The sequence below is a fragment of the Ochotona princeps genome, chromosome 3 (assembly GCF_030435755.1).
Source record: "Ochotona princeps isolate mOchPri1 chromosome 3, mOchPri1.hap1, whole genome shotgun sequence".
NCBI classification, from domain to species: domain Eukaryota; kingdom Metazoa; phylum Chordata; class Mammalia; order Lagomorpha; family Ochotonidae; genus Ochotona; species Ochotona princeps.
The window spans coordinates 99,880,752-99,897,709 of record NC_080834.1 but is presented as its reverse complement, the minus strand read 5'-3'; the positions used below and the strand labels follow the sequence as shown (position 1 = coordinate 99,897,709).

Here is a 16,958-nt window from a genome sequence, read left to right as displayed (position 1 = left end):
GTTATTAAGCCAATGGCTCTCAAAATTTAACATCAGAGAATCACCCAGTGAATGAGTTGGAATCACAGACTGCTTGGTGTACCATCCTTAGGACTTGGATTCAGTAGGTGTGCCCCCTATTTTAGACAAGTGCTGAAGTCCTTCTGGTCCAGGTGCAGTAAGTGATACAGGGACAATGCTGAGAAATCTCAGGATGAGTGATTTCTCAAGGCCACACATGCTATTATACAGGGGAAGCCAAATTTGAAATCAGGACTGCCAGACTGCAACCCCAGGCTTCTTAGGCTGGACAGCAAGGTTATGTGCACACAGCTTCACAGGGATAGGGATTTGTAGACCCTGGTGCCCTTTGCAGGGGTCCTATGTGAGTCAGTCCGAGCACTGCCTTCTGGAGCCTTCCCTGTCAGCTGTTCCCAGGCAGCATGTGACTGATGGTCATGAGTCAGCATACTGCATTCCCACAGCTGTTTCTCTCCTATGGCTGGGGGCACCCACTTGGGCTGTTTACATTATTCCATTGCCAAAGGGATTTTAGTGTCAGTGAAGTGCAGTTGTTCCAGAATCAAGGGGTTCAGAAGGGGCTAGTGTGTGCTCAGCTCACTGCAGGATCAGTTGCTGTTTTCCTAACTCCATTTCTGCCCCAGAGATAATAGCTTCTGTCTGTCTGTCTGTCTCTCTTTCTCTCTCTCTCTCTCTCTCTCACACACACACAAAGAGAAAGCAGTTAACTATTGAGGCTCTGCAGAACTAGTTCAGTGTTTTCTGTCAATCTTAAACTATCCACTTACAGATTAACACATTAAAATGTTCTCTCCATTGTTTTTCTTCTGTGTGCTATTTTGTATCATTTCTGCAGTCACACAGTGAATGGAAATGCAGATGTACTTGCACTGGAAACTTCTTTGTACACAAATATTCAGACAGCCTCAGACCTACTGGCTTTCTCTTCAAGCATCTCAGTGTATTTCAAAAAACCAAAGAAAATAAATTTTTTTAATCGTTAGACTTCATCAACTATCTGATTTTCTCCTAGCAGCCATAAAACTTAACCAGTGTTGTTCTGAGTTACAAGAATCATGTTTTGTGTTCTTAGGTGCTTTTAAGGAAAAACTAATACCAATAAATAGAAATTTGAGTCACTGAAGAACCCAAAGATGGAACTGGTGTTTTTGTTAAAAAGGAACATTCCCTCTACCAGGAAAGCATGTAGAAGCATGTAGGGGCTAGGTCTAATGCCTCATTTATTGCCTTGTGCTCTCCCACCTAATTAAAGTACAAGCCAGGTGGCCTAGAAGGTAAACTCAAAAAGCCATTGATTGCCTTTCTTCTTGTTTAGACACATTAGAAATACTGGGCTCTCCTGTCCCAGAGAGGCAGCAGCTCCTGCCAGTGGGAAAGATAAGAAAGCATAAGTGATTTATTTTAATAACAGGGTGACTTCCCTGAGAAGTGGACAGATGTAAAATCCATTTGGGCTGTCTGCCTTAGGGTTTTACTTACAGTGGTTAAACCATTGTACTCTGTACTGTCCCCTAACAATTTCCTGTGATTTCAGAATCCTTGTAGTTCCAATGTGAGTTCAAGCCTCCTAAGGATTGTAGTGGCTCTGAGTTGTGGTCAGCTAACTGCACTGGGTACTGTGTTTCTTTTCTAAAGGTCAGCCAGTGGTGTGAAGCAGGCATCTTTCTCTTGGCTTCCCAAGCTGTGGACAAGTGCCAGTCTCGAGATGGGGTTGACATTGCGTTGAACGACATTGAGACATTCCTGAGTACAGCCAAGGAGTGCTGGTTGCTCAGCCCTAAGGAATTTTACAACCAATTTGAGCTGATACTCACCCCTGATGTAAAGGTAATGTTTCTGATTTATTTTGATCCTGTGCTTGGAAAGGAGATGGGGAGGAGGCTTTCGCCTATAGCATGCACTGAGCAGCCTGTGCTGAGGGAGCTAGGCTGTTTTTTTTTTTTTTTAAGATTTATTTTATTTTTATTTGAAAGGCAGAGTTACAGATGGAAGGAGAGACACAGAGAGAAAGAGAGATCTTCCATCCACTGGTTCACTCCTCAAATGGCTGCAATGGCTGGCGCTGAACCAATCTGAAGCTAGGAGCCAAGAGCTTCTTCTGAGTCTCTCCACGTGGGTGTTAGAGCTCAAGAAATTTGGGCTAGTTTCTACTGCTTTCTCAGGCCATAAGCAGAGAGCTGGATTGGAAGTGGAACAGCTGGGACAGGAACTGGTCCCATATGGGATGGCAGTGCTTTGGTCAGAGGCTTAGCCTACTATGCCGTGGGCTGGCCCCTAAGCTAAGCTTTTTTTTTTTTTTTTTTTTTTTTTTGGTGTAATTATTCATTTGAAAAGTAGAGTGACAGGAGGGAGGAAAAAATGGGAGGAGAAAAAGAGGGATCTTCCATCCACTGACTCATTCCAAAAATGGTCATAACATCTGAATCTGGACTGGGCCAGAACTAGGAGCCAGAAACTGCATCCAGGTCTCCCCAGTGGTTGTCAGGGACATAAGTACTTGGGTGATTTTATGCAGCCTTCCCAGGCACACTAGCAGGAAGCTGAATTAGAAGCAGATCAGCTGGAACTCAAACTGATATGCAATGCTAGTGTGAGACAGCCTTATAGAGTCCTGGTCTGAACACCCTGGTGAAGTAACCCTCCCTATTCGGAATCAAATACCCCCTTCAGACATTCATTTCTCTACAAATACATGTGATCATGCCTGGTGCATCATATACTGTGTTGAGTGCCAAGGCATTAGGATGAGCAGAAGTAGCTAAGTTTCTGTCCCTCATGGAGCTTACAGCTAGTGGGACAGGCTGACATTAACCAAATAATCACACCGAAATGTGACAGGCTGCCCTGAAGGAGGGACTCAGAATTCTACTGGACATGTGACAGAGGAATCCGGCCAGCACTGGAGTGAGAAGAAACTCCAGGGAAGAATCCTTTAAGGCAAGGTTTGTGGAATGAGTAGACAGAGCAGGTGTGGGGGAAAGTTTTCCAGATGGAAGAAATAACGTGTGCAAAGATCAAAGATGAAGGAATGCTGGAACCATGAGCTGAAGCAAAGGGTCAGTGTGGCCAAGTGAGAACAAGGGAAGGGTGCTTTTTGAGTGATGAGGTGGAAGCTTATTGGATCCCACTAAGGATTTTATCTTTATCCCAAGAGCAATGGGAAGTTATTGATTGATCAAAATGGGAGAATGATCTTATATTTGCATTTTTGAAAGATTGACTTTTTTTTATTGAAAAGGCATATTTACAAAGAGAAGGAGAGACAAAGATCTTTTGCCTGCTGATTTACTTTCCAAATGGCCTGCATGGCCACAGCTGAGCTATTCTGAAGTCAAGAGCTTCTTTTGGGTCATCCTCTGCTGCTTCTCCAGGCCATAAGCAGGTAGCTGGATGGAAAATGGAGCAGATAGGACATGAATTGGTGCCCATATGGCATCCTGGCACATGCAAGGTGAGGATTTAGTCCCTGAGGCATCACGTTGGGCCCTGTATTTGGACTTTAAGAAGAGTACTCTGCTTTGAAGTCAGCAAGGGCACAGGTAATATACCTTGCTCTGAGATCCACACTGCCTTGCAATGTACCTGTGCTTCAGGTGCGTCTGCACCTTTTTTGTGTCATGCACAGACCCTTCAAAGAAACTAGATCACTGATTTTGGGGATTCTGAACACTCGCAGGATTGAAAGGAGTTTGACATAGGCACTGTTCACAAAGATATGTACAGGATTCAGGGAGCACAAGAAGGGATGGTGAAGCACCCTCACACTAGTAAGAAATAGGAAACTGTTGCCTGGAGAGGCAAAAGAAGCCTGGGAAGAGCTATAGCTGTGATGATTCCTGGTTGCCCCAAGTTATTGTGGCCTTAGATAGAGAAATACAGTTCCTGGTAGAGAAATACCTACCTCTACCTTTCTCTGTCTCTGATTCTTTGGCAATGCATCCCATTGGCCAAAGCCAGTAAAAAGTCATGAGGTCATCCAGTGGAATCCATAGAGGTCAGCTTTTCTTAGGAGCAGGGCAGAGATGATGCAGCAACAAGGCAAACAGCATTTGATTGATAATCTGCAGAATCACCCTCCTGTCCATCCAAGGGCGCATACTTTGCTCATACATGGCACAAGTCACACTGTCTTCTAGCTGTTTAGTATTTGTTATGCTTATTGCACTGGTAACTCCCAAATGGCAGGGCCTTTGACTCATCTATCTCTGTGTCTGTTTGCCTTCACTTGTGCCTGGTGTCACAGCCATTTTTGTGGAACTGCATATCGACAATATGGCAGAGAGGGCAGCAGCCAGCAAGGGCAGCTTGACACAGAACCTTCTGTTAGTGAACATCACCCCCATTAATGGATGGATGGTGTCCCACAAGAGTGGACTAGGCCTTGTGGGACTCAGTTATCTCAAGTGAGCAGGGTTGTCAAAAGAGATCCTGGAATCCTGTCCCACATACACTCCTTTCTTGTGATTTGCCCACTCCAATACCTTTGTCCAAGCTGAGCAGATGCGGGCACCATGCAATGTTTCAGTGGCTAAATCTTTGCCTTGCACACACTGGGATCCTGTATGGATGCGCAGCTGCTTCACTTCCCATCCAGTCCCTGCTTGTGACCTGGGAAAACAGAGGAGGATGATCCAAAACTTTGGAACCCTGCACCTTCACGGGAGACCCAGAAGAAGGTCCTGGCTCCTGGCTTCGGATTGGCTCAGCTCTGGCCATTGCAGCCATTTGGGGAGTGAACCAGTGGTTGGAAGATTTTTCTATCTCTCCCCTCTATAAATCTGCCTTTCCAATATACATAAATAAATCTTTGAGAAACACTGTATATAAAATTAGCTGTATTATCCACTGGAGGCTATTGCTATGTCTTAATAGTCCTCTCCAAAACTTCTATTGAAATGTAACTGCATTTGTATTAAGAGCTGGAGCCATGGAGTGGTGTTGTGGCCTGCAGGTGAAGTTACTTCCTGTGGCGCCAGCATCCCTTGTGAGTGCCTGTTTGTATCCCAGATGCTCCACTTCTTATCTGACTGCCTGCTGATGCACGAGGGAAAAGTAGCAGAGACAGCGCAAGTGTTTGGGTCCCTGCCACCCACACAGGAAACCCAGAGGAAGCTCTTAGCTCCAGCCTGAGCCAAATCTGGCCATTGCAGTCATCTTGGAAGTGAACCAGTGGATGAATCATGGATGAATCACATACACACTCTCTCTTTTTCCCACTCTGACACAGCCTTTCAAAGAAATAAATAAATCTTTCTTAAAAAGAGGGGTCAGGAGAGCTGGAGTCATTTAGAGATGATTTTGTCATGAGGCACCAGTGTCATGAGTGTATTAATGCCATTCTCAGGGGAGTGGGTTTGTTATCTCTAGAGTGGGTTAGTAATAAAGGATTAATTCAGACCTCTTGTCATTTTTCACTGTGTTTCACACCTGCTTCCTCAACATGTGTCACTTTGCACTGTGTTTTGATGTAGAATGAGGGTTCTTGCCATATACTGGTGTCACATTCTTGGACTTCTCAGCTTCTAGAACTGTAAGGAATCAGCCTGTTCTTTTTTTTTTTTTAAGATTTTATTTATTTTTATTGGAAAGGCGGATATACAGAGAGGAGAGACACTCTGTCCTATGGTTCACTCCCCAAGCCGCTGCAAAAGGCTGGAGCTGAGCCGATCCGAAGCCAGGAGCCTCCTCCATCTCCAACGCGGGTGCAGGGTCCCAAAGTCTTGGGCCGTCCTCAACTGCATTCCCAGACCACAGGCAGGGAGCTGGATGGGAAGTGGGGCTGCCGGGATTAGAACTGGTGCTCATGTGGGATCCTGGCGCATTCAAGGCGAGGACCTTAACTGCTACACTATCACGCTGGGCCCAGAAATCAGTCTGTTCTTAATCAGCTTCTCAGTCTCAGGTATGCTATGGTAGTAGCAGAAAGCTGACTAAGAATACTGATACTGAGATGTGAGACTGTTAGGATCACAAATATCTGAAAGGGAGTTGTGGCTTTGGAATGAGATAGTAGGTAGAAGTTGGAAGAATTTAAAGAAGTCTAGAAAAAACAAATCTGTCTATGGCCATGCCACCCTGAACATGGCCAATCTCATCTGATATCGGAAGCTAAGCAGGGTTGGGCCTGGTTAGTATTTGGATGGGAGAAAAAACAAATCATAGTTGCTATAAGTGGAGCATTAAGGATGATTCAGAAAAGAAGGGAAGATCTGAAGCTCAAGGTTTACTTTAGTGGTTAGGATTGGACTGCTGGAAGAAAAATGGCCATTCAGATGTGAATAGATAATACAGTTTCGGAAAATGGAGTAAAGGCCATATTTGACCAACAGTTACAAAGAACTTGATGGGATGGTGTTCATGTGCTAGGAATTTTGTCAAATGAAGAACACTAAGACAACAGCTGGATATCTGGTGGAGGAATTGTCCAAGTGGCCAAGACTGAGACTGTTGTGTGGCTTCTTTGATCTGCATAAACTGACATGTGAGAGCAGAGATGACTTTAATGTAGAATTTGTAACGAGAAGAGAGACACACAACAAAAATTTAGAAAATTAGAAGCCTGGCCATATAAAAAGTGAAGAAGCATGTTCAGAGAAAAGTGTGTGCTTAAGTGATCTAGATTTATGTGACTAGAAGGAAGCCAAGTGTTACTTATCAGGGCTGTGGAAGAAAGACCCCCAAAATATTAGGAGATGTTAGAAGCTGCATACCCTCACAGGCCCAGAGAACTAGAATGGCTGAGTGGTTTTAGGAGACAGGCCTAGGTACCCTTCATGAGGACTCTGCTCAGGGCTACCTTGGCTCTTTACTCCCCACATTATGGCCCAGAGCCATACAATTGGCTCAAGTGGTCCCAGGTGCTGCTCAGCCTGTTACTCCAAAAATGCAAGCAGAAAGCCCTCATGGTGACTACTTGGTGTTAAATCTGCAGGCTGAGCATAAGAACTGTGGAGGTATGGCTCCTTTCAGTTTGCTATCAGAGTATGTCCCAGCCAGACTGTCACCACAGTTGGGCTCTGCTAGACTAATGCATACTGGAGTCACAGGGCTGGGCCTGCCCCTTGAGACCACAGAACTACCAGTGTGAGAGAGCTGTTGTACTGGTTGAGTTCAGCAAAACCACAGGGGCAGGGATGGCCAAAGCTTTAGGGGAGCCCACCCTCCGTTGTGCTCTGGAGTGTCTGGAGCTTTAAGTGTCCAGTGTGTTCTAGAGGCAGTGCATGTATGAAAGATCTGGAGTTTGGAGACTTACTTATGTTTCCCTTTTTGGGTTTTGGACTTGCCAGGATGAGTTAGACTTCTGGAGTAAGAACATATATCCTGTGCACATCCCATCATTGTATTTGGAGTTAATGTCATTTGTTTTGGGCTCACAAGCTCACGGCTGGAGAAAATTTTCTCAGGATGAATCATGCCTGCAGTCTCACCCATATCTAATTTATGTGAGACTCTGGATTTTGGACTTTTGGGTTCCTGCTGAAGCAAATTAAGCTATTTGGTGCAATAGGGATGAAAGAACTGCATTTTGTCATGTGAGAAGGGACATAGAGTTGTGGTTCATCAGGAGATGAATGTTATGGTTTTAATGACCCTTTGAAAATTTATGTTACATGTAATTGCTGTCCTTAAGAGGCATGGCCTTGAGGAAATGATGAGGTTGTTAGCACCTGCTCAGGATTAGATTAGTGCTGTCATCACGGGAGTGGGTGAGACATCACTGGGGCGGGTTTTGGGTAAAAGGGGTGCACGCAGCCCCATGTTTTCCTCTCTCTGTCACCTTTGTGTGCTTCCTCACCAGGCTGTGTCCCCTGCCATGTTATGTCACAGGGAGGCCTTCACCACATGCCAGCTGCATGCTCTTGGACTTGCTAGCTGCTAGAACTTTTAGAAACAAGTCTCTGTATGTATCAGTTGTCTAATACCAGGTATTCTGTTACAGAAGCAACAGGATTAAGACCCACCCATCTTCTCTTCTTTTTGCTGTGGAAGCCTTAAGTTGTAAGATTCAAATATCTTCTTGTGTCAGAGTGTTTCATCTATGTGGGAGTACCCACTTTGATGACAATATGATATTCTGACGTTGTGGCATAGTGAGTACAACCACTGCCTATGAAGCAGCTGGCATCCCATATGGCAGCTGGTTAGTGTCCTGGCTCCTCTGCTTCCAATGCAGCGCCCTGCTAACAGCCTGGGAATAGCACCAGAAGATGGCCTAGGAGTGTTGCCTTCTACCAGGTAGCTCGCTGCTACCAATGTGGAAGACCCTGATAAAACATTGGTCAGCTTCAGCCCTAGCCAGTGTGGGCACTTGGAGAATAACCCAGTGGATGGAAGATTCTCTCTCTTACTCTCTCTGCTGATATCCCTGCTGACATAAACACATGTTAAAATAAATAGTGGTGGAGAGGAAACTGATGCCCCCTGCAGCAGAATTCTACATTATTTCTCTGGAAACCCTGAGCGAACGTGAAAGCACTGCCCCTTCCCTCTAAGTATTGGCTGCACATCGTGCACTTACCGTCAACGTTTATAGTAAAAGGGAAGTAAAACAGTAACCTCACACTGGCAAAGCCAAATAAATACCACCTTGCTTGAGTGATGAGCCATGCTATATAGTGTCTACACTTGATGTGAAAATGGCATTTTCCTGCGTGCCCAGGACTCACACCCTCAATCTGATCATGAGGAAAATTATAGACAAATCCCATTGGAGAGACACACTACAAAATCCTTGTCCAGTGCTCCTCAGCCATGAAGTATCAAAATCAAGGTAAATCTGAGAAATGTTACAGCCAATAGGATCCTCAGAGGATGTGAGGACAAATGTAACATTGGGGAGAGGAAGGGAGGGGTACACTATGTAAAAACTAAGGCAATCTAAGTAAAATAATAACTATGACAGTAACATGTGAACATTGGTTCATTAATGGTGATATATGCACCTTCAACATAAAATGTTAATAACAGAAAATTGTTGTGAGGTTTATGGGAACTCTGTCTTACTTTGCAGTTTTGCACAGATTTGCACTAAAAAAATCACTTATAAAAAAAGTTAGTTTGTGTCTAACTACCGATTGTTTGTGTCTGAATACTGAGTCTGTGGGGGCTGCTGTGATGGCTCAATTGGTTCATCCTCTACCTGCAAGCACTGGAATATGACCACTTTTTCATGTCCAGGCTGCTCCATTTCTTTTTCTTTTTTAAAATTTATTTTTGATGGTTTTTACATAGCTAATTAGAGTGATAAGGGTCAAGGGCTACAGGAAGGTGGATGAGACCATTATTTCCACATTCTCTTTTTTTCCTTCCTGAATCTTGGGTGAGTGGGGAGATAAGGGGAGAGGCCACACCCAGCCTCCCAAACGGCTCTGTACCCTGGGATGGAGGACAGCCACTGGACACCATCCAAGAGTCCCTGATGTGGGGCATGCTCTGAGGGTCCTGCTCAAGGGGTTTTGATAGTTCTGAATCACTGCCAGTCTCACCACTCCAAGCACGATGGAATCTCTGCAGAATTCACTGGTTGATATAGTCCACCTTAGAGTCTCCGCTTGCCCAGTTATTCACTGCCAACACTTGGCTGGGGTAATTGATCAATTTGTTCTGTCCTCCATCCTCTATTATGGTGTCAGGTGTCCTCTGCAGACTCCAATGTACTACCACCACGTCCTCCATGTGCATCTGGATATGCTGTTCACTGCTCCATCTAAGCCACTGAGGAGGCCCAGCTCTGACACATACACTCTACAGTCAGACCATGGAACCTGCATTTCTCTTGATGGTTGGGGTTCTGAGTGCAGCAGTTCAGTTGGGTAATCCCCAAAGAAACTTCATTTGAAGTGATCCCAGACCTGATTCTTGTGTGTGCTTGCCAATACAGGGTCTGGCACAGTCCGTTGCCCTAATCAGCTTATGCATATGCTGGTGGTTGCAGTTGCTGGGTCAGTTCTGTTTCCAGCCCTGTCTTCTGGATGAACCAGTGGGTGTTGTAGCCCAACCCGATCCTGCCCAGCACACATTCAGCCCTCACACAAACCAGTGGGAGCTATAGCTTAGCTGGAATGACCCGCAATACCCCCCACCAGGCCCGCCTCCCGTCCTGGTTCCCATGCTTGCCAGCATGTACAGCAGAGTGGTCCAGTCTGTCCCATATCCCATTCAGCTCTCATATATGCCAATGGGCATTGAAACCTAGCCAGCCCCACTATTCAGCCCACACACATTGCCGGCGGGTGTCACTCTCTGTCTAGCCATGCCTACCCTAGTCCTATTTCTCATGTTCTCCAGTGGGATTGGCAACCCAAGAGGGAGGTGCCCACTCCTAATCCCGGATCTTGCACTCTTCAGTTGGTTCTGCAGTTTAATGTGACAGAATTTGCCCCCCATGCTAGCATATGCTAGCTGATGCTGTGGCAAAATCCCAGCCAACCCATATCCACTCTGGCCTATGCATGCACCAGTAGGAACAGTCAACCTAGCCTGGCTTTCCCCTGATCCAGCTCACATGAGGCCATCAGGTGTTGTAGCCCTGCCTGGCCTGATCTGCCCCCATTCCAACTCTCATGCTATCTAGTAGGAGTAGTGGTCCAGCAGGGGAGCCCGATGCAGGACCACTACTGGGTTCGCCCCATCCCCTCCAGGTCTCACATGTGCTGGTTAGGGGTTACAGCCCAGTATGGCATGGCCCGTATCACCTTGGCATTTGTTGATGGAGACTGTAGCCTGGCCTGGCTCAGCCCATCCCCAGTTCAGCTCACACTGGTGGGGGCTACAGCCTAGCCCAACCCAGCCAGCCTCCAATCCCAGCCCTCATGTGAAATGGCTTGTGTTGTGACCCAACTCAGCCCGACCCACACTTCATCGGGTGCTCGGATTTGCCAGTGGGTGATACGAGCTGGCTTAGTCTGTTTTGCCCTCAACCTGTGCCAAATGTATGCCAGTGGGTACCATTACCTGACCTTGTCTGGGCTGCTCCGTTTCTTGGTTCTTGTGCTCACCTGCAGGGACTGTGTCCTGACAGAGAAGTTCCCCAAGCTCCTCCATCCTGGCTGCTCCATTTTTAAAGACGTGATGCATATGAAAACCACATCAGCAATAAAACGTGGTTCTTCGAGCAGTACACCTCATCATGGTCTGAGCTCTTTGTTTAAATTCCCATTGGAAAGACAGATTTACAGAGAGGAGAGGCAGAGAGAAAGATCTTCCATCCACTGGTTCACTCCCCAAATGGCTGCAATGGGCAGAGCTAAACCCAAGGCCATGGGCCTTCCTTTGGTAGTTTCCCAGGTGATAAGCAAGGAGTTGGATGGAAAGTGGAGCAGCCAGGGCACAAACCAACTCCAAAATGGGATGTTGGTGCTTGCAGGTGGAGGATTACCCAGTTAAGCCATGTGCCAGTCACATGGTCTGAGCTCTTACAGAGCTTTCTTCTAGTACTTTGCCACTGTGCTACTCCTGGTGTGCTGTCTTTATTGTTTTCCATTGCTCATGTTCACTACCTCCAGAGAATGGGACAATTCTGGTAGGCAAATAACAAGATTCTGTTTCTTCAGATACTCAGCAGGTATACTAGGCTCTGTTCAGAGAATACAGTGATGAAAGTCACCGTACTTGCTATCATGTACTGGTAGTTCAGTGGGAAACAAACACCTTCAAAGCCATGCTTCTTGGTTCTGAGAGCAGATGGGATGGAAGGGACCATGGGGCATAAAGAGGAGGCAGCAATCAGCTCAGCCTAGGAAACCAGGACAGTTCATGCAACAGAAAGTACCTAAGTAAGCCTGAAAGATTCTGTAGCTTTTCAGGGAAACCCTGTGGAAGGAGGGAACCTCAGCAGAAGGAGAAGGGGACAATGAGTGTGGAACTGTTCCAGTTGTAGGATGGGTGGGTACTGCCAGGAGGGGAGACCCCAGGGAAGCCAGTTCCCACACAGTGGGGAGCCCCCTGAAGGGCTTCTAGAACAAGGAAGTTCTAGGATTAGGTATGATTTTGAAAAAGATGGCTTTGATTGTGATATGTGGAGTGGACTTCAACATGAGAAGAAGGGGGCAGGCATTGTGGAGCAGAAAGAAGCTGCTTCGTGGAGTGTCCACATTCCATACTACAGTGTCTGGGGTCAAGTCCCAGTGCTTCCAGTCAGATGCCCTGCTAACGCGTGCCCTGGGAGGCAGTGAATGATAGCTCTAATACTTGGGTTCTTGTCACTCACATAGAAGACTTAGATTGAGTTCCAGGCTCCTGGATTTGGCCTGCCTTAGCTCTGACTGTTGTGGGAATTTGGGGGAGTGAACCAGCAGGTGGGAGAGCCATTTTTCTCTCTCTGCCTTTCAAATAAATATACAAATGTAAAGAGAGAGAGAGGAGAATGTGGTTATAAATCTCACAGAGCTTTCTCCTTATCTGAGCTTAGGGCAGCTTCTGACTGCTCTGCCACTCCCAGGAGAAGAAATGTGAACAAAGGTGACACAAGTTCCATGCAGGCCAAATTTTGAGCCAATGATCGCACATCATGGCTTTCCGCATTTCCTCATAAATTTGATGATCATTCAGTCAGGTTTCTCCATCTTTGGAGCAGTTAACACTCTTGCCTCAGTTTCATGAAGTTCTTCATGGGGCCGGGAGGGCAAGGTGTTATTTGCAGAGATCGAATTTTAACCATCACTCCAGGAGTGGATCCTGACATTGCCCTCAGGCTGACAGAAGGGGATTTTGGTTTTCTTTGGGAGCTGGCCTGTTAGCTGTGTTGTTGTTATCATAATCTCAGCGTAGTGCACAGCTAAGCTTCCGTGGGTGACAGGGTACCTTCTCAGAAGAGATATTTTAAACAGCAGCTTGAGTCTAGAGTAGAGGCCAGCAAACTGCAGCTTGTGGGCCAGAGTGGCTGCCATCTGCTTTTGTAATGGAAGTTTTACTGGAATGCCACCACACTTGTCATATGGAATGTCTGTGGTTATGTTTATGCTGTAATAGCAGAATTTTGCCATTGTAACAGAGACCTGGTGATCTGTAAAGTTCCAAAGGTTTACCACTTGGTCCCTTAAAGAAAAGGCTTGATCTAGACCTTCACTGCCCACTAGAAATATGTCACATAGATATTTTAAGATTTTCCAGTGGTCACATTTTGAAAAGTGAGGGAAAAAAGTATCAATTTTAATAGTGTTTTTAAGACTTATTTTCTGAAAGATGAAGTCACAGAGAGAGAGAGAGAGATCTTCCATTTGCTAGTTCACTCCACAAATGGCCACAACAGTCATGGAGGGGTCAGGCTAAAGGCACATTAACAGGGAGCTAGATTGGAAGCAGAGCAGCTGGAACTGGGTCTGGCACCGTGACAGGTAATGCTGGGATTGCAGGCATTTGTGTAATCCTCTCTGGTCCACAATGCTGACCAGTCCTAGTTTGAATAGTTTTATTGAACCTATTCCAAAATATTATTTTATGCGTCATCAGTTGTGAATCAACTATTTTAGCATTCTCTTTTCATGAGTCCTCAGAATCCAGTGTGGATTTCACATTTGCAACGCATTTCTGCCCAGAGCAGCTGCATTTCAGGTGCTCCTTTGTCACGTGTGACTCGTGGTTGCTGTCTTGGCCAGTACCGGTCTGGACTCTGAGATACTGCCGAGAGAGAGCAGCCCTGGGGAGGTCACCCTCTGGAGGCCCTTGGGCCCCAAGGGAGGGGCTGACCCACAGCTGACATTCCTGTGCCAGACAAACCCAGGAGCTGCAAGTGCTGCCTTCGGGCTCTCTGTGCTTGCCCTCAGAAGGTGGCCTAGCCCATGAAAGGCAAGTTTACTTTTCTGGTTGCAAACTGTGCCAGATTCCCTGTGTGTGTGCTGAGCCTGCATTTTTTGAGAATGAGTCATCCTTCAAGGAGCACTGACTCACAGGGGGTCAGCACTTGCAATTCTGGGTCCATCCTGTGGTGGTTAGATTCACCCAGGAGAGAAATGTCAAATGTTGCTGTGATAAAGAAAGGGCTGCCCCACTTCCACAGATCCACCAAACCCATAGTGATATTGGCTGATAGCAAATCTGGAAGTAGCATATGTGACTGAAACTCAAAGACTTCCATGTCTTGTTCTCTGTTTCCTGTACCTTGTTCGCAGTGCATGCAGTCAGCTCAGGCAACATCTCTGAGCCCTGTTTCTCCCCTGGCATTTCTCCCGCATTTGCTTTTCTGCTAGCATAGAGAGAAGGGACCACACAGATTAAAATTCAGATGTGTGTCCTTGCCATTGCAGGTGCTTCATGGCTCCAAGTCCCCAGATATTAGATATTATCTCAGCCTTCAGGCACCTCTTTCCTGGAAAACATTCAAACCCTTTTCTCTATCAGGGTCCTTATTCAGGAAACCCTTTTGGTTTTGAAATCCTTCTGTTCTGTATGTGAGCCTAATGCCCTTCCATGGTGGTCTGTGGTATTTTTTCCTGCCATGAATGTACATGGCTTAGTGACCATTCACTCACTTGACAAATATTGACTGAGCACTGCCCTGTGGCAGGCAGCATTCCAGCAACTGAAGATATTGTAGTGCAGAGGGTATGGTCATGGCTTTCAAAGGTCTCACGTGGGAGACACAGAGTCACAGCACAACTGTGGCACATGACAAGATAGGCAGTGACTTGCTCCAGGAGAAGCCCAGGGGAGGGTCACCTGAGGCAGGCAGGCAGGAGTGGAGGAGGAGGGGAAGATGGGCAAAAGGGAACACATTATCTTCTCAAGCTTAGGACGGAGACACCTGTTCATCATGATCTGCTTTTTCCCCTGCAGGACAAAGCCCAGAAAGTCCTGCAGAAGCTGGGTGACGTGCAGGAAATCTTTCACAAGAGGCAAGTGAGTTTGATGAAACTGGCTGCTAAACAGACTCGCCCAGTGCAACCTGTGGCCCCTCATCCTGAGTCCTCCCCAAAATGGGTGTCACCAAAAACCAGCCAGCCCTCAGCCCTGGGTAGGTTATGTGGAAGAAATAATCTCTGTGGTTTTCCTGAGTACTTCTGAGGGTAGAGACCATAAAATGCTGGTTATTTTTGGCAGTTATTCTTGAAAATAAACTACAGACACTGAAGACTTACAAGCAATTAAATTATAGCAGGTGCCCAACTAATAGTAAGAATATTATTTCTCTGTAGAAGAGCAGTCATGGTATTTCAATCTTCATGACTTTTTTACTCTGTCTTATTATAATGGCTGGGACTTACAGTACAATGTCAAATAGGGCTGGTGAGAGTAGATATCCCTATTCTTTGTCAGCAGTAGGGGAAAGAGTTCACATATCACCTGTAAGTATGATGTTTCCTGTATGTTTTTCACAGATATTTTTTAGCATCTCGAGGAAATTCGCTTCTATTCCTAGTTTACTCAGAGGTATTTTTGTTTTTGTTTCTGTTTTATCATGAATGATGGTTGAATTCTTCAAGTATTCTTTTTGTCACATATACTGAGATGTTTACATGCTCTAATGTTCCCCTCCAGCAACTCCACTGTTAGCATGCAATGATTTCTTTTCACATGCTAAAACAACTTTCAAGAAATAAATCTTAAAAACACTATTAAAATTGATTTCACTTTTTTTCCTCACTGTTTGATACAGTGGTTAAGTACTGTATCCCATATGACAGATGAGAGAGAGAGAGAGAGAGAGAGAGAGATCTTCCATCCACAATGGCCAGAGTTGGTCCAGGCTAAAGCCTGAAGCTTGAAACCCTGTCCAGGTCTCTATATGTGTGACAAGGGCCGAAGTACCTGAGCTATCTTCTGGTACTTTTCCAAGCACAGTATTAGGGAAGTGGATTGCAAGTGAAACAGCCGGAACTCAAACTAGTGCTCCAATATGGGGTGCTAGCATTGATTGCAAGTAGCAGTTGAACTGGCTCACAACAACACTGGTTGCAGATTTCACATTCTTTTTGGTTTTGGGGGGAGCGGGGGGAGTAGATGAGAAGGAGCAGAGGCAACAGAATATTTTTAAAATCTTTTTGTCGTAATTTTTGTTCATTTATTTTCATTTTATTTGAAAGACAGGTGGAGAGGGGGTAGGAACTGAAGTAATTGAGCTGCAATGTGCTGCCTACTAAGAATGTTCATTAGCAGGAAGCTGGATCAGAAGTGGAGAAGCTGAGACTGGTGCAGCAACTGTACAGGCTAACCCTCCACCTGCAAGTGCTGACATCCCATATGGGCACCGGCTCATGTCCCAGCTGCTCTACTTACCATCCAGCTCCCTTCTTATGGTTTGGGAAGGCAGCATAGCCTCAAGTTCTTGGGCCGGTGCACCCACATGGGAGACCCAGAAGAGGCTCCTGGCTTATGGATTTAGATCAGTTCAGCTCTGACGGTTGCAGTCATTTGGGGAGGCAATCAGTGAATGAAAAATCATTCTATCTCTCCTTCTCTCTGTAAATCTGCCTTTCAAATAAAAATAAATATATCTTTAAAAAAAATAGTGGAGAAGCTGGGACTCCTTCCAAGCACTCTGATAAGGGACAAGGAGGCAGAACCTTAACTGCTTCACCAAATACCCATCACTTAAATCCAGTTTTTTTATGAAGTAACCTTACATAGGAAGTAATATGTGACATAGTTCCATATGTCTGCACATACAACCTCTATGCTATCCTTACCATAAATAGCATAGCTATAAATGTTAAGCTCCTAATGCTAGAAATTTGCTTTAAATAATTGCATCTTAAAAAAAGATTTATTTTCTTTGAAAGAGTTACCGGAGTGGCGGGAGGTGGGAGGGGAAGAGGGATTTTCATATGCTGGTTCACTCTACAAATGGTTGCAAAGGACTGGGTCAGGCCAAAGCCAGGAGCCTGGAACCACACTCAGGTCTCCCATGTGAATGGCCATCTTCACATATCCCACATGTTTTAACATGGAGCTGGATTGAAAGTGGAGCAGCTGGTACTCAAACTAGTGCTCATTTGGAATGC

At 45.7% G+C, this 16,958-nt stretch overlaps 1 protein-coding gene across 2 annotated transcripts in view; it reads left to right on the top strand.

The window, feature by feature from the left end:
- The window catches only part of MCF2L2 (MCF.2 cell line derived transforming sequence-like 2), a 261,237-nt gene that overhangs the window by 133,815 nt on the left and 110,464 nt on the right, over nt 1-16,958 (top strand). For both annotated transcript variants that reach the window (XM_058662140.1, XM_058662139.1), the window contains exons 12-13: nt 1,657-1,848; nt 14,794-14,971. In XM_058662140.1, the coding sequence (XP_058518123.1) occupies nt 1,657-1,848; nt 14,794-14,971 (370 nt within the window). The remainder of the gene's footprint in view (nt 1-1,656; nt 1,849-14,793; nt 14,972-16,958) is intronic.